Source organism: Lytechinus pictus, chromosome 3 (genome assembly GCF_037042905.1).
Source record: "Lytechinus pictus isolate F3 Inbred chromosome 3, Lp3.0, whole genome shotgun sequence".
In the NCBI taxonomy this organism is placed as follows: Eukaryota; Metazoa; Echinodermata; class Echinoidea; order Temnopleuroida; family Toxopneustidae; genus Lytechinus; species Lytechinus pictus.
Genome location: NC_087247.1, coordinates 34,424,550 through 34,447,030, shown reverse-complemented (window position 1 = coordinate 34,447,030; position 22,481 = coordinate 34,424,550). Strand labels below are relative to the sequence as shown.

Here is a 22,481-nt window from a genome sequence, read left to right as displayed (position 1 = left end):
TAGGAGTATCAAAATTTTGCAGTCGCATAAATTGTTTGATTACATGCCCATTTTGTTCATGACTACAAAAGATGCTTAGAGGGTCCAATTTTCAGGTCGGAAAATAAATGTTTGGCTCGCGCTTCGCACTCGCATCGATTGTTTAGTTATTTACCCATCCTGTTTATGATAGCAAAACATGCTTAGAATGTCCAGGTCTCGTGTCTGAAAACAAAAAAATTGTAAGCTCGCGCTCGTATTTGGAAAAGGCCTAGCGACGCCTCTGACTCTAATACCTCATAAGCTAATAGGCCTACAACATCCTTTAATTTCTTCTCAGAGGATTGGCCGGTGATAAGAAAAGCGCTATTACAAACCTCATTACCATTTTTTCTTCAAACATTGTTTGAGATACGATATTCAATGCATTTCCGTACTTTTGATTACAGTTGATCATGGGGAAAGCTTGTTTCAAAATCCATGTAGGGGAGCTTCATTAGTGGGGATACATGGGGTGGATTTTTGTATTTAACTACGGGGAATTGAGGCTTAATATCGGGGGCGTTTTATAAGTTTAATATGGATTTTAGAAAAATGTGTTATAAGGGTGTTTCACAATCAGGGAATTAACCAGAAACAAGGTCTTTCATGCATCACAAAATGAGTTATGTAGGGAGACCGGGGACATTATTTGAACACAGGGAAAATGTAACAGAGGCTCTCATTCCTATTAGAAACAAGCTATAAGAAATAAGATGTGTACAGAGCATGAGCATTTCATCTCTCCACATGCACGGTGTTTGAGTGTAAGCAAATACAACGGTTCGTGAAACTTTTTACAGCAAAATAACCGTGTTTTTTGTAGGAAAGTAATATCTCGCATTACATAATGTTTTTCTTCTGGACAAGTATGTAATTGAGCTATATAGCTATTTAGAAAATATGTTGTTACTTCTTAGGCCTGTATTTGGCTAACATTTAAACGATACCCATGCTAAGATGAACATTTTTTTTCTCCAAATGTGGCCACCCTCCTCAGGGGAAAATGTAACCAAGGCCGTCGCTAAAGGGGGGGTGCGACCCCCCCCCCCCCACACTACTCTGGACATCGGTAAATCTGCGCTGCCGTCGGGAAAAAAAGAAGGGAGAAAGAGGAAAGAAAAGAGAAAGAAGAGAAAGAAGAGAAAGAAAGAAAGAGGGAAGAAAGGAAGGGGCAGAGAGAAAGAGGAAAACAAAAAGGAAGGACAAAATCAAAGACAGAAGCGGACGGGGTAGACGAGGTTTTGATTAGATAAACCTGTGTTTATATTAAGTCTAAATCTTAAAAAAAAAACTTGCGTGAGCTTTGCGCTCGCATTACTTATTTGATTGAATACCCATCGTGTTCATGATTGCAAAAAGTGTTTAGAATGTCCAGTTTTGAGGTTGTAAAATCAAACGTTTTCAGCTCGTGTTTCTGAACCGACAGCGATAAGCATGTCTGGTTTATGTTCTAAGTCCCCCAAAACAACCCATCTCGCGCTTCGTGTTCGCAGCATTATATTGTCACGGAAATCCATATCCTCTCTACAATTTTCCTTTATGTTGGACATTTTTCTCATCTTCTGCACTTTAACTGCAGATCGGTTGCGTTATTTCATGAAGCTAAAAAATTGAATTATTCCATGGACCATTAAAAAAAAAGATTCTCTACAATTTCAAAATACTTTACTCTGCAGTGCTGCCAAGAATCACGAATATAACCCCGAGTTTGAATAAATGGTAGAGTGGTTTTGATTTTTTCTTCACATAGATACAAAGCCTTCGGCGCATTTTTGGTGTTTTAAAAAGCACATTTGCTCTAATAAAAATACTGATAGTTTAAAAACAAGCACATGAACCCCTATTTTTTAATGTTTGTTCCTCTTAGGTATACCTTCCTCTACAACTCTACTAATTTTGGTGAAAATGACATGGATTTTGAATAAAGTGCAGCATTTATTGTACTTTTGTAGTTTGTTACCGAAATTTCACATTTTTTAGATTGGGATTTTGTTATCTTTTACGCCATTTTTAAGAACTGACAGTGCTGTTAAACTTAAAATTGCAAACAAATAGCACTATAAATATATTCTCCATTCTAACGATACAATTATTAACTCTCTTGCGAAATATGATGACTTTTTCATGTATTTTGACTGAGTAATACAGGTTTAAACTCATTGTAGTAATCTTGGGCGGTCTAAAAATGCCAAATTCTTTTGAATGCGCAATTCTTAAGAACATCAATTTGGGTGAACTTTGAAGTTCTATAGCAAAAAATCAAGCACATGGACCTATGTTAATTTTTGCATATTTCGAATATTAAGGTTCTAAAGTATCTATGTGCAAAGTATGGTGAAAATGACATGGATTTCACTTTAACTGTCCAATTACAGATGCGGAATCCGAGTTAAAAAAAAGTCAAAGTATAGAAAAATGTCAGCTAGCGCTTCGTGCACGCAACGTTCATTGATTCTCTTCCTTTTCATGATTACAAAAACTGCGTGGAATGCCCGATTTTAAGTAGAAATCTAAAAAAAAAAAAACCAGCTCGGGCTTCGCGCTCGCATTACTTGTTTGATTAGATTCCCATCGAGTCTGATTGCAAAAAAAGGGTTTACAATTTCCAATTTTCGGGTTGTAAAATAAAATATTTTCAGGCCGCGCTTCGCGCTCGCAAGTTATTTAGTTCTATGCCTACCCTCTTCATGGTTACTCTCAGCTCGCTTGTTTACTGTGTTCTTTATTAAAAACGTGCTTAACCGTCCCTATTCATGAACATTTGATTAAAACTTTTAGCTCGCACTCGCATGTATTTCTGTTATTCATAATTTAAAAAAAAAGAGTGTTTAGAATGTCAAATTTCAGATCTTAAAATACCAATTTATCAGCTCGCGCTTCGCGCTTGCATCACTTGCTTAGTTCTATGCCAACCCTCTTCATGGTTACATTGCTTCGAATGTCCTGTTTTTAGTTGTGCAAAAATGTAGTGTGTTCTTTATCAAAACCTGTGTACATAACGTAAAACATAATCTGTGAAATTTCTTATGTTACAATGCAAAATATGAATTTTGTCCTGTAAAGTTTATTATTTCATTGTAATCAGAACCCTCATTGTTTTATTCTTTTCTGTTTTTTTTTTCATAATCTATATCACTTTTCTAGAAAAGAATAAGTTACAAACATAAGAAGAGTGCACTATTTTAGGTTCTTATAATGCAAAAACTGCAAATCTGATTAGGCTAATTGGAAATAATAAATCCATAGCACAGAGTAGCCTCGTCGATAAGCTAAAACCTGAGAATGTTTTGTCAATCATAATGCTTAGTTTACAAGGAAAATGGTAACCTTTTCTTTAAGCTCAGACATGAGAAATAAATGTCTTTAAACCTACTTGTCCAATAGTGGATTAAATTGTTTTTATTACAACAAAATCAAGTTCGAAGCCAAAGGCTGAATTAGTTCAGAGTAATGATTCAATATACAAACGGGTAATAAAAATGCCTAATACTCCTACGTTAGGCATTGTATTTTTTATTACCTAAGATATACAGATAGGGTAAATTAAAGTGAGTAAATTGAAAGAGTGGACATGTCTTTCGTATAGATGATATTTGAATAAAACAGTAATTCGGAATAGGATACGTTTTTTTAGCAAGGTAAAGAAATATTGATTTTGTCCGAAAAGGTGGCGTGTATTTTTTTTCATTTTTTTAGTTTAGACAAAGCACTCATTTATTTTGGAAAAGAAAAGTTAAAAAGCACAATGTATAGCGTTTTACCAAAGTCGTCCATTTAAAGAGAAACTGGGTACTTACTTACTTATTTACTTACTTACTTGCTCACTTACTTATTTACTTACTTACTCACTCACTCACTCACTCACTCACTCACTCACTCATTTACTTCACTCACGCACGCACTCACTCACTCACTTACTTACTTATTAACTTACTTACTGTCTCCTGGCATGTAGGGCAGCAACGAAGGTTCTTCATTCCTGGCGGTTCTGGGCTTTCTTCTGGACACTCCCCCAGGTCATGTTCATGTTCTCCTCCTAGACGCCAGGTGATCTTGAGTCCCCTCTCTTCTTCCTTCCGGTGTCTAATGCAAGGCTACTCTTGAAATGCTGCCAGTCTCTCTTCTCAAGACATGTCCTATCCGATTCCAGCGCCGTTCATGTAAAATTTGTTTGCCGAAATTCTTCATTTTACATCTAGTAAGTAGTTCTTCATTTGTTCTTGTTTGTGGCCAAAATATTTTTCCTCAGATATTTTGCGTGGAAGGTTGACAACCTGTTGATGTCATTGATAGTCATCCTCCAACATTCTGCCCCTTAAAGAAGAATGGAAAGGACAAGAGTGTGACCGCCACAATGCATTCCTAGCCATTGTTGATTCTAATCCACCACCACCATTCCTAAATGTGCTTCCAAAATATGTGACCTCTTCTGTTGTTGGAAGGTCAGTTCCATCATGCGTATATGGACCTTCCATTACCTGCTTTAAACATTTAGGTGGGCTTTTTAATCACATTATTATAGACCTGTCATTAAATACTGAGGCACCGTAGCCTTATTTTTAGATCTATACAGATTTCAGAATGTGGATGAAAATTAGAATTCAGGAAATAACAAAAACTTCATTTCAAGTGGTATATATTTGTCGCTTTTTCCAAGTTGTTTGAGAAAATGTTTATTTATGGGGTCACTGTTAAAAGTGGAAATAAAGAGAGATGAATTCTCTATTTAAAACTAATTTGAAAAGCCAAAAAAAGGAAAAAGGGTCATTACTCCACAATCTGACATATTTGATACTCACTTTTAGGGAGGGGGGCCTAAAAGAAGTGGAAAGATATTCTGGATTCTATCAGTGTACACATTTTGGTAAAAGGGGGCTTGTTTTGATAATTTCTTTGATCTAACTTAAAATTTATTCATGCAATCTTAATACTTCTCTGCATGGGTACACGCCAGAATTTTTTATTTTTTTAAACAAGTGCACACCTAGATACCAAAAATGTATATTGCATTTCAATTTATTTGAATGCAGGATAAAAGAGCACTGTCCATTGAAACGCCTTACTCACGGAAATATGTGCCGTGGTCGGGGATCGACTTTCAAATGTCTATAGTGCGCCTTAGACATATAGATATATGTATATACCTCTATGGCCTTAGACCACTCGGCCACGGTACCTTTTTTTACAATTCTTTTCAGCTTTTATTCAGATAATATCACATTTTTCATGCATACAAGGGTAATAAATAATAAGGATAATAAATATACAAAATAAAGTGAAGTACATGTATACAGCAATATAACAAATGAAATATTATACATTATGATAAACATTTTTTAACAAAGATTATCACAACCCATAATACAAACAGAGAAAACATTTATTTTCACATGTATTTACTGTATAATAATGCGGTATTGTATGATGAAAAAATCCAAACATAAAGACTTTTTAAATTCTGAGCAAATAATAAAATTGATATATATAATACTTTGTTTAATAAAGATGTGAATAGGCTATCCCAAAATATAAAAAAAATTATATATATATCTCTCTATAAAAAAAATGGCCAAAAAGGTGAAATGTTAAAATTCAATATGAATTGTAAAAGCATTATAAAAAATATCGAGCCTCAAAATGCTGGAGACTTTTGAAATTAACATTTACATACATTTTGTTTAATTTTTATGTCCTCCGATCCAACTATCATGTTAAGGCTACCGGTCGCCTTACGAATGATCTGCAACCCGATTTTGGAATAGAGCGTAATAGAATTTGAAGCTAATATTGAAACATGGAGTTTCTTACTGTGTAATGTTTATTTTCACATCTGTGACTACGCTATCATCTTCATTAGAATAAAAGCGAATTTAATATTTAGTCGTAATGACGCCATAGCGATCGTACGATTGGCTACGATTTGAAAGTAATTTTGTCCTTTACTCCAAAATAAAGGCTTGCAATCATTCAAAATCGTTACATTAGTATTCTTTCGGTTAATTTGAACCTCAAATAAAAGGATACTTTTCAATCACATTTCAGAAAATGAGCAAAATGCGATTTGTTCTAAAATCGGATCATGGACCATGCATGCAGTCGTAAAAAGAGGTGTATTGATGGCCTTAAAACGTAAACGTTATCTACGAGGATTAAAATGTTCACTTTAATAGCAAAGATGTTAAATTTATAATATATTTGTTTTATTTTCATGGAATAAAAAATCAGAAGAAATTATGAGAAATCTGTCTTCAGCAAGCCGAATTTGTCTAATCTCTTATTTCGCTTGACACAGTATGCGAGTTTTCCGAAGTGAGCGATTTTATTTTCACTAAAGCGTAATATTACATCAGTAATCTTAGTGCTTTATGATAAATGAGCACATTGTCCAAGAATATGTGAAAGAATTAGGCCTATTCCCCACGTTGGAAAATATTCAGTTGGGAAATTTTTTTTATTGATACGTAATATCGGCCCACTAATGATCTCTGAATAATGTGTATAGTAATCCTGCATCTTGATTTAATCTGTAACAAAAAATGCTTCTTCCTTTTCAGGAGGGGATGAGAATACAACACCATATTTCTAAAGGAATATTTGTAAAGGAATATCATCTTTTTGCATCAATTCATATGTTATAATGTATACATTCCAAATTGACAATACGTAGCCAAAACTGAGGAAAAAAACCCGTGTTTGCTCTTATGTAGGCATACAGTACTTCTGCATAAACGTGAGTTTTGAAAGATAATACCAGGGACAAGATACTACAGATTGAGAAATTTGCAAGAATTGCTTTCCAATCCAATTTTAGAGATGACCATGCACAATCTGACAAACAACATATGCATGATGATTTTTCAGCTTACCAGAAAACAAATTAGCATTTTCCTGTATGGCTTTTTAGTATGAATATTCAGCCCAAAAAAATTGTTTTTACCATGACATATTTAGAATCTCCCTTTGTTCAATTCTTCCTCATTTTGATTACGCTGATACCGTATGGCGATCATCTACAAACATCTTATTGGACCAATTACAAAAACTCCAAAATTTAGGGCCGGGCGCATAATTCTCGGAATAAGTCCCTACACTCACACATCGATATTCCAAATTCACGATCTTTTAAATGGGGAAACCCTGAAAACTAGGCATTAAAGGCACGTGTATATCATGTTGTATAAGATTTTTCACGATTTAGCTCCGAAAATATTTACAAAATAATCTCGTTCACAAAGAAAGTATTTATGCCCTAAGGAATGTTAGAAATCTTGTATTGCCAAAACCATAAACTTAATAGTTATTGCAAGTGGACATTTTCTAAACCGTGAATCGAAAAATATACAATGAAATCCCACTCAATCTTCGCAAACCCAACACACTAACTTTATTTAAAACTGACTTTGATGAATGGATGGAAACCATTCATCTTTAAACTCTTGGTTGACCAGGGGGTATCTTTAGGAATAGGGAAGGTGTAGCACTATTGGTGTGTATTTTTTTTATTGTGTCTAATCGCTTTGTGAAGTATTCATTTTGTTTTTAATTGATAATAATTGAAATATTTGTTATCATTAATGTATCATTATACATTATGTCATATTATTTCTCATGTTACTTTGACTGGACCTCTATAGGAAGAACAGAGTCATTATATTATTATCAATGGCTCTGAATAGAATCCATATCTTTTCAAGTGTTTATGTATTTATATTTAATATTATATCTTGTGCAATGTATTTTGTTGTGATTTTTATACGGTAAACAAAACAAAACCAAACCGAAAATATTCTTGATATCCGAAACACTTAGTTTAGATGATTATTTACAAAAATACCCATTCACCTCAATACATAGTGTTTAAATGGGACTAGTGAAAATGCGATAAAATTCAGTCCTTTGAAAGTAAAGAAAATCGTTTCAAGTGTTGATTTTCCAAAATACAATTAAATGAAGTGATATTCATTTCTGATGCATAGCCACACTAAGGCAGAGTAAAATACACAATGTGATCAATTAATGTCTTCAGAAAAGAGTGACAATTGCATTTCAATCATAGGCGGTGATGTTGAAAGGTTTTTTTTTGGGGGGGGGGAGGGGGAACAGCCCTCTCTCATAGGCTCTCCTCTCCCGTGCCCATGATTTCAAGGCACAGGTTGTCACCATAGGCTTTGTTTCTTTCTAATATATGCTTCAATGCATTGATTTATCCTGTTCCTTAACCTCAACAAGCTAGCTGGATTAAAATAAATAGCAATCTGAACTCCACATGGAAAAATTGAAATTGGTTATCATACTGAAAACAACAAAGCAAAATCACTGCAGAAAATCAGACAAACCATATACATTAAAACTTTTCCATATTTATTAACCGTCTTTCATACTATTAATAACCTCCAACACAAAATAACTTGCATTCATATAGTTTACATAAATACCACTTGATTCATTTATTTGATAACTATAGCTTATAAATAAAACTTTGTGGTGGCAAATAATCTAGTGCAAATCAATATAAGTACTACGGACAATAATATAATTACATGTGTATCATAACATGAGAACAGATATAGCAGCAGAAGCTATAACAATAGACTAAAAAGCACACAATAGCTTCATATTTCATTGATTATATTTTACTGTATATTGTTAACTCTTGAAATAAAAACATGATTTTCAGGAGAAAAATATGTAAATAAAATAACATCTTAAGGGGTGTCTGTTATTTGTAATAAAAAAAATTGTTTTCATTATTTTTGTTAAACTTTTATTTACAACCCCCAATTGTGATACAATATTTAGTTTGTAATAAGTGATAGGAAATAAAAATCTAACATATTAAACTATCCTCCACAAGAACACTAGACGACAATAATGAGATATGATGTTCAAGGTGTTAACAGTCCAAGATTAACAGTATCCCCATTCAAATACAACATCAATTTCAAAAGAATATCATACCCCTCTCACACTGGTTTTCGTATCTATCCCGGTGCTGTCACGGTATGGTGACACCCCCGGGGGGGGCACTCAGTATATAATGCATAGTGGGTATGTGCCGCGGAGGGGACCCCCATTTTCACACTCAAATTTTCGTTCCGAGGCATAGCATTTTTGTCTTATCGAGACAAAAAACAAAGAAAGCCGCTCCAAGGCATAGCACTTTGTTCTTATCGAGAAAAAGAAAGAAAGAAATCCGCTCCAAAGCTTCGCATATTTTTCGTTACGCCGTTCCGGTCGCATTGATCTGCTGCAATTTTGGTGAAAAGCGGCCGCCGAGCGCTGTCCGACCATCGTCTCTGCGCTAGCGCACCCCGCGTATAGCTGCATCATGCACGCATGCCCGTTCCATAGGGGTACTATACGCACGTACTCGCACGCTGGCGATCCGTTCCAAGGACCCCCGTTTTCACAAAATTGTAGTTCCGAAGCCCGTTCCGAGGACCCTCCTTTTTACAATAAGCCCGCTCCAAGGCCCCCGTTTTTTGTCTCGCCCGCGGCACACCCCTACCACTTTTTGGGTCGAGTGCCCCCCCCGGGGTGACACCGCTATAAACCCGCGATAAATGCATTCACAGTAGAAAAGTTATCCCGGCACAGTCCTAGGATAAATTTCATGTACCCATTTACACTGCAGCAAGTGATTTTTATTACCTCCGTAACAAAACATGTGTAGGCTTGTGACCCCAAGAGTGGCCAGACTCTGATACACTGGAAATACTTGAACCCACGTCCTTCAGATTGAAAGACGAGTCATCACCACTAGACCACATTATAGTAAATATATCACAAATGGTTTATCCCAGCGTTGTAGTGGTGTGCCTTCACACTGACCGAACACCCCGCAACAGTCCCGGGCTGTCCTGCTGCTATTACTATGGCTTGCCAAGCTATAGTATGTTGCGGACTTGTTGTGAGGCGAGGTTATCCCGGGGTAGTTTAATGTGGATCCAAAATTCACATTGAAGGCAACACTGCTATTCTCTGGACAATCCCAGTACTGTAGCGGTATTTGTGGCCAGTGTGAAGAGGGTATTAAAGTATTCACACCAATGCAATTGTGCTCATGATATGTTACATTTATTTACTGGTCAAGTCAAATTCTAAACACAGTGAGCTTATATATTCATACAAAATAAAATTGGAATATCATTTTTGTAAAAGTATATAACAAACTGATGAGGTATCTAGTAAATGGTGTCCTCTCTAATGATGAAAGATTTTGGACTTTGCACTCTTGATGATTGACTCAGTACACAGAGTCTACAACATGATATTGAAGAGCAAACCTGAAGATGTTTTGTTATAATTGGTGAGGTAAATAAGCATGATTATTACACTTTATTGAAATATTTTGCTCTGTCTGAATAATCAAAGAGATATTTTTTCTTTCAAATAATCAAAATAAACAGTAGATAATTAATTACACGCTGTGTTGATATTTTGATATACATTTATGCACATTTATAAACAAAGAAATTACTGAAGGGATCTAATTTCAACTGTAACTATAACACCCTTACATTGATCTTTATGAAACTTGGCTTGGCAAAAATGGTAGACAATTGTTTGTGGCTTAGAGTTTAAATGAATAACGAATACAGAGACATTCTGCATAAAAATTAAGGTCTTATATTTGAAAATGTAGTCCAGTGATTTATCTGAAATTACAACTGTAAAATTATTCCAAAGGGAAGTTGTATCTTTTAACTAAAGTAACAACCTTTACAATGCCCACAAGTATTTCTCAAACAAAGTCATTGTTGAATATTTTAGTAGAATGATAATGCTAATAATATAATAATTTGATACGGATGAAATTCATCTTTTGCTATCAGCTTGCATTAAATTTCAATGACAATCAATGCTAAAGTTAAAGCAAATTTCATTTATTACAAATATAATCTAATTTACATGGTGCAATGAAAATGAATTCAGGCATTTTTGTATCATAATTTCGCAATATATGGCAGTATCTTCATTATGTTCAAAGATGCAACTTTTACATAAAACAATGTAATAATTCAATCTACACGCAACATAATCATTAAAATAAAGACTTGTAGAATCATTTTTCATTCTTCGTCTTATATTCGCCATCTGAAAATAATCAATTGCACTTTTTTCTCCATTATCCTTTATTCCCATAAAATCTATAAAATCACTGAAATAAAATGTTATTCTCTTAGAATTGGTTAAGATGGAAGAATGTTGACTTTGGAATGAATAACACATTACCCACCATTCAAAATAAATGCAGAACTCTTCTTAATAAAGTCATTTTCATAGCTAATTTACAGGGCATCAATGTGTAATTAACATCACTTTCTTCTTGATCAACAAGTATATATAACTAATGATGCTTGTATATCCAGCCTTCAGAGTGCTAAAGGCACTAATTGTCATTATTACCCACCTCAGACTGTCTGCCATTCCTGACACTCAGCTGATTCATGTAATTAACATTCCTGCTAGGTTTCAATTTACTACACATGGGTCAAGGACAGCAATTAAGGGTGATTAATTTGGCTGAAGAAAATAAATGTCATGGCTGATATGCTAAATGAAGCTTTACAACTTATATCAATTTGCAAAAAGGGTAATATTTTTATTATGTTACATATTTAAAAACATATCATGCAATATTTCTAACATACTTCTGTCCTGGGTCAAATCATTCTGGATTTTAATTTCCAACATTTCATAATTTCAAGATTAATGAAATATATAACATATTGAACAAAAAATGGCAATAAAAATGATGATTACACCCTACTTATTTTATGAAATTGTGTTGTCTTTTTTTCAGCCTTATTTATACACACTACCAGTATAACTCAGTCAGGGTGAACAAATCTTTAAAAATATTTGAACTAAATATAGAGATTCCTTTCAGTATTTAAAATGAACAGGTCCATTGAAGCCGATTCAAGATCATTTCACCCCATTTTATTACTGAGGTACTACAAGCAATAAGTATATTACCGGTGAATCGTTAAAGAAAAATATGAATATCAAAGTACCCTTTTCAACCTTTTTACTTATTCATTTTTAAAACTTCCTTATACTGTCCGTTATTAATCAATACTCAATAACTCATCAATTGGATATCAAAATATCGAAAAGGCTATTTTCCGAGGTATCTGGAAATCATTACATGATTACTTCATACACTGTAGTAAAATCAATCGCTTCTTTGCACATAATGAGAGAGTCAATACTATACAGCTTGCAATTTGCTTAACAAATTTATATATTTCAAGTAACTTTATTGTCATATCTTCCACATCTTTACCACTTTGTTTTCTAGATTTCTGAAAGCATTTCCACAGTACTTCATAGACAACATCATCAGACAAAATAAGATTAAATATTAACAAAATATGAGATACATGTATAAAAATAAAATAATTCTTAGCTTCATTTTTCGTACTCTTAGCTGATACAAGCAAATCTACAGATCAATGTGACATTATGCAGAACAAAGATAAACAACTCTTTTAAATAAAAGTCAATTATGAATATCACAAATTCACTGGTATTTAGAAAGAAAAATATTCTGAGGAATGTATCAAACCAATTCTTCAGCAAGGGGGGGGGGGGTGGGAGGATAATGACTATCGCATTTTAAATGCTATTCAGGGCCCATAATATAAACCTTAAGAATTGATCACAGGTGGGATTCTTACAATTGATCATTTTTTAAATAATGAATGGAATCAGTTGTACCAATCAGCCCCATGATTAATCGCTAAGGTTTATGGCACAGGGCCCTAATAGTAATTCATTACTTGGCTACAAGATGGGCTATGTCTCATGCCCATTAGGGTAATTAAAATAACTCTTCTTCGCATTTGCCCTACTAAAAATCGATTCATTAGAATTATTAGTACAATACCATCATCAAAATATCAGGACCTTTCCCCAGGTAAACATAAAACAAATCACATTATCTACATATATATAAATGCTATTCAACAATACACTAAAGCAAGGTTGGCTCTAAACATGGAGAAATCAAAGACACTTTTTTTTCTATTCTTGAAGATTTCTGCACCATTTTCAGTCTGTGTGCAGGAATTTCTTGTCAAGGGAAGGGCATAAGACAACTTCCCACAGAGAGATGAACACATTTAATACAGAAATCACTTGCAAAAAGAGGTTGCATCCACTATTAATGAAAATTAGGTTGTTGCTTTCCTGTAGCTCTGGATTTCAAACAAGAAAATTTGATTAAAAATGAAACAAAACTTTGGGATTCATTTTTCCAAAGGCGCCAAAAAAAAATAGATCCATTGCAAAATATGGCAATCAAAAGCCCTCCTAACTGAATTTCTTTACTAACATAGATTTTACCCCTTCATGCAAACTAGTACAATATTCCATTTAATGCTATAGACCCACTCCAAATGTGATTGGCAAGATCAAGCTCGCGATCAAGATATTTTGACCCTGATCTCTTGTTTAGCAATGAATTCACTATGGCTATTTACAGAGATATCTATATCATGTCCTCAAAACATCTTTGATTAGGGAGGCACAGAATTGTTGATCACAATGATGAAGAAAGTGACCCTTGATCTTCACCCTACAGATCTAGATCATTTTAAATGCTATTCAGGGCCCATAATATAAACCTTAAGAATTGATCACAGGTGGGATTCTTACAATTGATCATTTTTTAAATAATGAATGGAATCAGTTGTACCAATCAGCCCCATGATTAATCGCTAAGGTTTATGGCACAGGGCCCTAATAGTAATTCATTACTTGGCTACAAGATGGGCTATGTCTCATGCCCATTAGGGTAATTAAAATAACTCTTCTTCGCATTTGCCCTACTAAAAATCGATTCATTAGAATTATTAGTACAATACCATCATCAAAATATCAGGACCTTTCCCCAGGTAAACATAAAACAAATCACATTATCTACATATATATAAATGCTATTCAACAATACACTAAAGCAAGGTTGGCTCTAAACATGGAGAAATCAAAGACACTTTTTTTTCTATTCTTGAAGATTTCTGCACCATTTTCAGTCTGTGTGCAGGAATTTCTTGTCAAGGGAAGGGCATAAGACAACTTCCCACAGAGAGATGAACACATTTAATACAGAAATCACTTGCAAAAAGAGGTTGCATCCACTATTAATGAAAATTAGGTTGTTGCTTTCCTGTAGCTCTGGATTTCAAACAAGAAAATTTGATTAAAAATGAAACAAAACTTTGGGATTCATTTTTCCAAAGGCGCCAAAAAAAAATAGATCCATTGCAAAATATGGCAATCAAAAGCCCTCCTAACTGAATTTCTTTACTAACATAGATTTTACCCCTTCATGCAAACTAGTACAATATTCCATTTAATGCTATAGACCCACTCCAAATGTGATTGGCAAGATCAAGCTCGCGATCAAGATATTTTGACCCTGATCTCTTGTTTAGCAATGAATTCACTATGGCTATTTACAGAGATATCTATATCATGTCCCCAAAACATCTTTGATTAGGGAGGCACAGAATTGTTGATCACAATGATGAAGAAAGTGACCCTTGATCTTCACCCTACAGATCTAGATCCAGGGTTAATTGTTCCTTATCCTGTGGACTAATCGGAGGGCGGGGCCGAAAATAACATGATGCACATTTTATTTGCATTTTTCAAAACCAGATGGGTAATAATTAAATACAGTTAATGCACTCCAGATCAACTTAACCCTTTTAACAAACACTATACTATTCATAGGGTTAATATATAGGACAAATCCTGATCTTTATCATTAAGGACTAATGATTATGGTAACTTTGTTAAATAATGTTTAGATAGATACTTTGATATGGATTACCTGACAAGCCCCATTTCCATGGTATTTACCATAATGACAGTTACATTTATGAAATGAGCCCCTGAAACATTAAAGATACAATAAATTGTAAAACTAATGTTAAATGTAAACCAGATACAACAAATACAGTACAACAGATACAATCTAATGTAAATATTCATTTTGTATTTTTGTATTACATCCTCAGGTAGGTTGACAGATGAACTGTACAGAGACAAACATGGCCTTCACTCAATATTTCTCAATTTTCTGCCAGTATTTTTGTGATCCTGTGCCATGTAACATAAACAGATAAATATTTACAGTTTTATTTTTGTTCTTGTACATGATTTGCCATTGACAAAACAAAAATAAAACAAATCATGCACAAGACATCTTGCACAAGCACAATTCTCATTACCTAGGCACATCCCCATGCGTTTTATCACTGTCATCCAACTCTGGTTCTAATTCTGAGGGTTTGGCGGACGGTTTCATCTGAAACTGTTCCTTGGTAGTAATAACTTTGTAGGCTGAATTGGTGTCCGTCAGAGTCGTGTAGTACTTGGATTCCCCAAACAGGAGGCTTTCTCGAGATGCTAGGCAGCAGCTACGACACCACATATATGCTCCTTCAGCTAATGGGATTGGTTTAGCTGCAAGAATACAAACAAAATAGGATATTTATCAAAACAGAAACCCCCCAAATATTTTTCATCAATTTAATCAATTTAAAGTGATTTTTTTTATCTTGAAAGCTTGATCTTCAGCAAACTGTCCTAAAAAGTTACTACATCATCAGACTGCACAATCTCATTTGCACCACTACTTGACATTTTATTAACGTCTGGCTTCCAAAGTGTTATGCCTTGATGAGTATGCATCATAAAATTGTTGATGTATGTCTCAAGTGCTTTTATTCCATTCATAATTCAATTTTTCTCATTTATTCTACATGGTAGCTTGTATTTACAGATTGAATCAGATTGTTTCTCTTTTGTTGGTTGACTGTTGGCCAGGAATCTAAAAGTAAATTTATAATTAATTTCATAAATCAAATTAACTAGAAGTGAGCCTTAAAATTCATTTGAGAAAGGAAAAAAAAAGGAAAATTTTCTAGACTCAATGTCTCATCTCATCTTTACAAACTGAAAATACAGGGCATTGTAAAATGCTCCTGTAAAAATAAAACAGTAATAATAATTGAAAACAAGCTAGTTAGCAAGCAAATACATACATGTCTGCTGTCCCCCATTATCACAGATATATTCTATTCATAAATATAAAGTCCACTATGTTTGAAAAGAAAACTTTCAAGGAAATATGCATTCAGTACTCTCATGCTATATATCTTTGATGCACTAATATCCATGGACAAAATACCCAGTTACATCTCAATTTTCTTAATTACTGCTTTAAAGTTTATATTAAAGAGGCACTCTGGTATGGAATTGATACAAACTTAATAAAACATAACACTGAAAGGGTATGGAATTTGTGTTATTTTGAGAAACAATTGTGCAATAAATGAGCTGATGATGCAAGATCTCCTTAATTACTTTTGCATTCTACATTGTGAAAGACTTCATCACATAATTTTATATGAAATATCCCCCTTACTACAAAATATGTTAAATGTATATGAAGAGTTGATCTTATTCATATTCTTAAAGAGTTAAATAAAAATAATTTCAATTTCATATAATAAAATCTAAAATAAAAGTGAGGATATGACATAATCAATTCTCTCTCTCTCTCCATATATATATAGTTACAAAATAAATAAACTGACCAGAATTTGGTACAAACCATTTACCAAATGAAATCAATACCTATATATACAAACATATATATGAATAATGTTTAATACAAGTAAAAAGATCATGCATTATTAATTTTAAATTTATATTTCATTCTCCCTTCCATCCTTTTAAGTTCTTTCAAACTGCATGTATTTCATGGAGTATATTAGAAATATAGATATTAAGATTTAATGTATCATACAAATTAAAGATTACTTGAAAGTTTGAAAAATTTATGATCATTCTATTTGTTGAAGACAACAGACTTAACTGTATTTGTTTAAATTTGTATTAAACCTTGGTATCACCCTTTTTAGGTAAATTCTGTAAATGCATCTATCACTGTTCCTTTTCATTCCTAGATTATATGAAAATGTATGCCCATAAAAGTTCTGATGTGGATGATATGAAATTGTGTTTTACAGGACATTCTTTTCTGTTTTTTACATGAATTTCGTTTTGATTGGGTGCAGATAATAATGAAATATTTGAATGTTTTAACTTTTGGGGACATAACCCATTCCAAAGCATGAAAGAGTCTGAATTCTTAGAGATACAATCTGTCTGTAGCTTTCTGCTATCCCAAATCACAAAATTTGAAAGATAAGTTGTCAAATAGCCTTTAAAAAATGAATGATCTCCAAGAGAAGGCACTAGATGCAAAAAATGCCAAATTTGAATTTTAATGGCAATGTTAGATGTTACTCAAGCATACTTTCCACAAGTTACTCTTTACCAAAGCTTTAGCCAGTCTTTAAATGTCTATGACCTGTATTGTAGCATTCATATTATCTATCTTCATTTGAATAAATATTTCATTTCATTTTACCATTCTGATACCCATCATTCTTCCTTGTACAAATACAAATCCTCTTTGATGCATACACTTTCCATTTTAACCATCCTCTCTTTATAACCAAGAGATCATGCCATGCTTGAAACACCAAATTGACCAGAGAGTAAAGGTGAAAATACCCCTATCCTGTACAGTTAAAACACTATTAAGAATTACACAAGTCGATGTTGTGAGATGAACCTCTACAAGTGTTGAATTTACACCCTGGAGTATGACCGCAACACCAAATAGCATCACAATTAGTCCACGTCCTGGACGATTTTTATTGATTGGGCAAACCAAAGGGGTAAACCCTATCGGACCGTACCGGTACCCCCGCGCGCACACATAACCAACACACACACGCCCTCCACTGATTCACTTACCCCAGTGATTCGCCTAACCCAGTGATTCACCTAACCCACTGATTCACTTTCCCCGAAAAAAAATTCATGTGACTATTCAGGGGGTGTGTGTATGCGTGAATATGGGGATGTAGTGTGTTATGTGTTTGGTAGTCGTATTGTACCAAATAACAACAGTCCAGGAGGTGGACTACATCACAATAAGCTAAATAACACTGATGGGTTTTGAATGAACCCTGTATAATTTACACCAGTGTAAAAGTGCGTGGTCATCTACGAACACCAGTGGTGTCATTTTAACACCGCAATTTTCACATGCTATTATCGTAGATTTGATTTGACAAAAAGTATGGACAAGGAAGGAGAGATTTAAGAATAGTGAAGAGATGGAAGAATGCAAATACACAGTCCAAAAGATTGTCAGAAAGGTGAGAAGTGGAATATGTGGGAGGGAGGAAATAATAAGTTTGAAAATTATGGGATACCTTAGATTTAATCTTCTGCCTCTGTAGGCATGAGAGAGAGAGAAATCATGTTATGGTCTTCTCCTCCTTCTTCTTGAGGTAAACACAAGGTAGATACAGAGACTAATATTTACAAATAAATATTATATTGACTTAAGGTAAATGAAACCTTTGGCACAAGTTGGGTTGTGTCAAAACAGAAATATCAAAGAATAAGAACAAAGAAAGTTTAAGAAAAATCGGACAAATAATGAGAAAGTTATGAGCATTCGAATCACTAATGCTATGGAGATCCTCCTATTGGCAATGCGACAAGGACGTGTGATGTCACGTGTGAACAACTTTCCCTTTGATCGACTATAAAATACCCCAAAAATGTCTCTTTTTGCTCTTTCTTATGGTGATACAAACTCTTTATCCATTATGTATTCTTTAAAAATCTGTATTACATGCTCTCCTATAGAAAGAACACATGATCTACTGATAGATGTGATAAAAGAGGCGGTTTAGGTGAAATATACACTAAAGTAATGGGGAGAGTTGTTCACAAGTGACATCACACATCTTTGTCGCATTGCCAATGGGACGATCTCCACAGCATTAGTGATCGCAATATTCAAATGGTCATAACTTTCTCATTATTAGTCTGATTTTTCTCAAACTTTTGTTGTTCTGTTTCTTTGATTTTTCTGTTTTCACACAAGCTATCTTGTTCCAAAGGTTTCATTCTCTGTTAAGTAAAAATATATCTATCAAAGAAACATTATCGCATAGTGGTAATTTTTTAATTGTTATGCGGAAGGGGTGGTCACATTCTAAAGGGGAAAATTGTGATGAATACCTGTCCTTGAAAATATACATTCCAGTCATATATGACAGTAAAACATTTTATGATGCACTTTTATAAAAGAAATGTCATCTGTTGAAATTTGAAGTATCATGTACCAGTAATCATTTTAATTCCAACTGATAAAGCAAATAATTATATAAAAAACTCCCCTACTATTGGTCCTTATCTTTCAGTTAATTAACTCCTAACAAAAAACATCAATGAAACATTTTCTTTGAGAGGCTATTGTCACATTTGACTACCAAAAATAAATTTATAGTTTAAAGTCTAAGATAAAGGGTTTTAGTCATGGGAATAATTCTGAAACAATTCCATAGCTTACCCAAAACACATAATTTTTCACTTTATTACTCATACAAATACTGTATATTCTTCAAAAAGAAAATTAACTAAAAGGTCAAAATAAAAAAAATTAACAACTCAACCTAAAGAACCTAATAATTAGATTTCTGCTCTGCCTTTATACCAGAAAAACCAGCAAATGAAAAGAGCTCTTAAATTATTGTAAGGAAATTCATTATTTTGAAGAAAAGTTATTTTTAATAAATGAAGTCCTATGAAACAAAAAATTGAACTTGGTAAAGGAAATTAAGGTTAATCATAAATAGGAAATCGCCGATAATAAGGGTTGGTCATTAGTATTGTGCAAGTTTCAGTAAATCTTGTCCATACAGTCAAACCTATGAAGGCTATCTGTCTCAAATGGCTATTTCTTATGTTTCCCTTGAGATGCCTTAAAAGACCCAGACCAAAGCTAAAAGTGAAAATGACAAATGGAAACCTGAAGCTCCCCCCTCCCCCGCCTCCCCCCTTCCAGTCTCTGACACACCAAAAAAGATGACCTTCATGCTTCACCATCTACAAAACTGTTCAATTACAAAATTACTTTTTCCTTTATTTATAATTTGATTAGTTAGATATGGAATTAAAAACAACTCATTCAACCCGATTTATTATCTCATTCAGTTATTGTTCACTCATAACCCTGAAATTTCATAAGATATTTTAGCAATCCTCTCAGGGTAGATACACCCCCCCTGCCCACACACACACACACAGAAATACATGTATCTAGAAGATAAAAATAAGAGGGACTGTGATAATTACCTTTCTCTGCCGAACAATAGGATATGGTTTGGAGGAGACCAAAGACCAGGATACCAAGACAGCAAGCTCCAGCACAGAAGGCCAGGAAGAACATAGGTTGTATTGGGAAGATCAACTGTAAAAAAAAAGAATAATGTAGAGTGATAACTTAATAGCAACAAGGTGTTGATATGATAATTGTCCTTGAGAGTATCTTGGATACCAGTGGGTATATGTCCTTTACTAGAAGATGTGCATTTATGCTCACAGGTACAAGAAAATATACATGTTTAAAACTTTGAAACAAAGTTTATAATACATAAAGACAAGAGAAAATAAATATGACATGAAACAATACCAACAGACCCTAACATAAGTATACAGCTATAAATGCTTTCAATGGATCTTTCACAACAATTTTTTTAAATTTCATCTTAATAAATGTTGTAAATGAACATCTTTAAAAAATCAGAATGTGATATTTGCAACGTTTGAACTTTTCATGCATGGAACTGGAAGAATAAAAAAAACATAAAACATCTGGTAAGATTTCAAAGGGAAACCCTATTTACAACTTTGTATAGAACATATATACATATATACAGATAGATAGATAGATAGATAGGAACAAGTAATTCTGTTCAATACTACTACGCATTGAACCATGGGCAGACATTGTGCCCATTCTTTTCATTAACCCATTAGCACAGACTCATAATCACAAGATACTGAGCCAAACAACAAAAAGTTGAAACGCAGACGAGAGATTATAAGAAAGTTAAAGAATGAAGATACTTACCCTACCAACTATTACAGGGAATGTCATCTCTCCTGTAGCAGCTCCTATCACGATGCAACTTGTTACCAATCCTGTAAGATAATGATCACAAGATAATAATTGGGTTTTTTGTAAGAGATAGATTTCTCCACATTAAGCAGCAACTTTAAAAGGGAATCAAGCTCAGCATCTTCTCCATTTTGATCTTCAAATTTATTCTAATTATCTGTGCACGCAATTAATAAAGTTAACAAAAAGAAAAAAGATATCATGTTCGTATGAGAGCTTGTCAGAAAAGGTGAAAGGGTTAAGAGCAATAATGAGCATAATAAGCAAACATAGGCAGGTTTGATCATTAATAAGAAAAAGACATGAAACAGATCCTCCTTTTTTTAGATTTTATCAGAAATATTGTTTAAAATATTCACCTTGGTAAACCTAAAGAGAATGCAGGATTACACTCTTAAGGGGGTGTTAGAAGAAAATATTTACATTTAATTGCAAATTGTAATTTGTGTAGTGTGCTTGTGAAGTTTGATAAGTTTCTTTTGGAACCCAGTTTATGTAATGTTATAAAGACAGCATTGTGTGATTGGCATTTTGCTGATTGATTAAAAGGTGCTGGAGGCATTTTGCTGATTGATTAAAAGGTGCTGGAGGCTTATGATAAGCTGCAATGAATTCAGCAGAGATTTAAAGAGTAATTTATCACCAAATTACTTCCCCAAGCAGGTGGATTCCACATTATGAGCAAAATATTTTAAACAAAACATAAATCATACAATTACTGTTATCAATACTAAAAGACTTGCTCTCACTCCTTATTTATCTGTCACATCTGCCAGCCCATTTTTGGTTTGGGTCTTAAGCTCTGGAAATGTCCTGAGCAAAAGAATTTGTAGCAGTCGTTGCATTAAAGCAATAAGAACAGGAGAAAGAAGAACTTACCTGACATTCTGATGTGCTGCTCAGCAAGGGCTACAGAAGATGGATAGATACTACTTAGGAACAGACCAAATATACCTGACCCTATGTACAGAACAACCAAACTGTCTCTCTTAAGAAGTTCTAGGCACAGAGCTGTGAAACAACCAATCTAAGAAAATAGTGGAAAGAGATAACAGTCCAGTTATCAACAAAAATTATCTGTCACCCTCATTATCGATCATTTTTTCTTTCAACCCTGTTGAATATGTCAAGATTATATAAATTATTCAATAATGCAAACACATTTGACTTCCTAACATTCAAATCAAAGGGCATCTAGGAACTATGTACTGACTTTGAGAGTTTGGGGGTTAAAACCATGTAGTTTAGTCCTGAAAAGGACTGTTGGTTTATCTTTCTGATAATAGCTCTTAAAAGAACTGTTATTCTTGACGTTTCAAGCACATAAGCTTTGATCTTCGTCAGGAGTAACCTACATGGTGTTACCGCAAACGTCTTACCACCATGC

At 33.8% G+C, this 22,481-nt stretch overlaps 2 protein-coding genes across 5 annotated transcripts in view; both read right to left on the bottom strand.

The window, feature by feature from the left end:
• Positions 1-4,458, bottom strand: part of LOC129257386 (probable mitochondrial glutathione transporter SLC25A40) — a 56,839-nt gene extending 52,381 nt beyond the window's left edge. Inside the window, exon 1 of one of the 3 annotated variants that reach the window (XM_064096889.1) lies at positions 3,960-4,458. The gene's annotated coding sequence lies outside the window, so the exon portion shown is untranslated. Of the gene's footprint in view, positions 1-3,943 lie in introns of all 3 variants that reach the window. The other 2 variants (XM_064096887.1, XM_064096888.1) reach the window with 2 other exon arrangements.
• Positions 4,459-10,480: 6,022 nt separating this feature from the next.
• On the bottom strand, positions 10,481-22,117 carry LOC129257387 (uncharacterized). Of its 2 annotated transcripts, XR_010293054.1 has the most exons (5): positions 21,974-22,116; positions 21,047-21,117; positions 20,269-20,383; positions 14,108-15,501; positions 10,481-13,189 (listed from the first exon to the last, which is right to left on the bottom strand). XR_010293054.1 is itself a non-coding variant. In XM_054895695.2 (4 exons), the coding sequence occupies exons 1-4, from the start codon at positions 21,978-21,980 to the stop codon at positions 15,263-15,265; spliced, it is 432 nt and encodes a 143-aa protein (XP_054751670.2). In that variant the 5' UTR covers positions 21,981-22,117; the 3' UTR covers positions 10,481-15,262. The 2 variants fall into 2 exon arrangements, 1 of the variants encoding a protein (XP_054751670.2); XM_054895695.2 differs by having other exon boundaries at positions 10,481-15,501; positions 21,974-22,117.
• Between the last annotated feature and the right edge of the window lie 364 nt (positions 22,118-22,481).

Bases quoted from the DNA above. Each gene is read 5' to 3' on its own strand.
- LOC129257387 (XM_054895695.2), bottom strand. The intron at 20,384-21,046 runs GTAAGTATCTTC...TTTTTTTTACAG, and splicing joins TCCCTGTAATAGTTGGTAGG to TTGATCTTCCCAATACAACC. The intron at 15,502-20,268 runs GTAATTATCACA...GTATTCTTGCAG, and splicing joins CTATTGTTCGGCAGAGAAAG to CTAAACCAATCCCATTAGCT.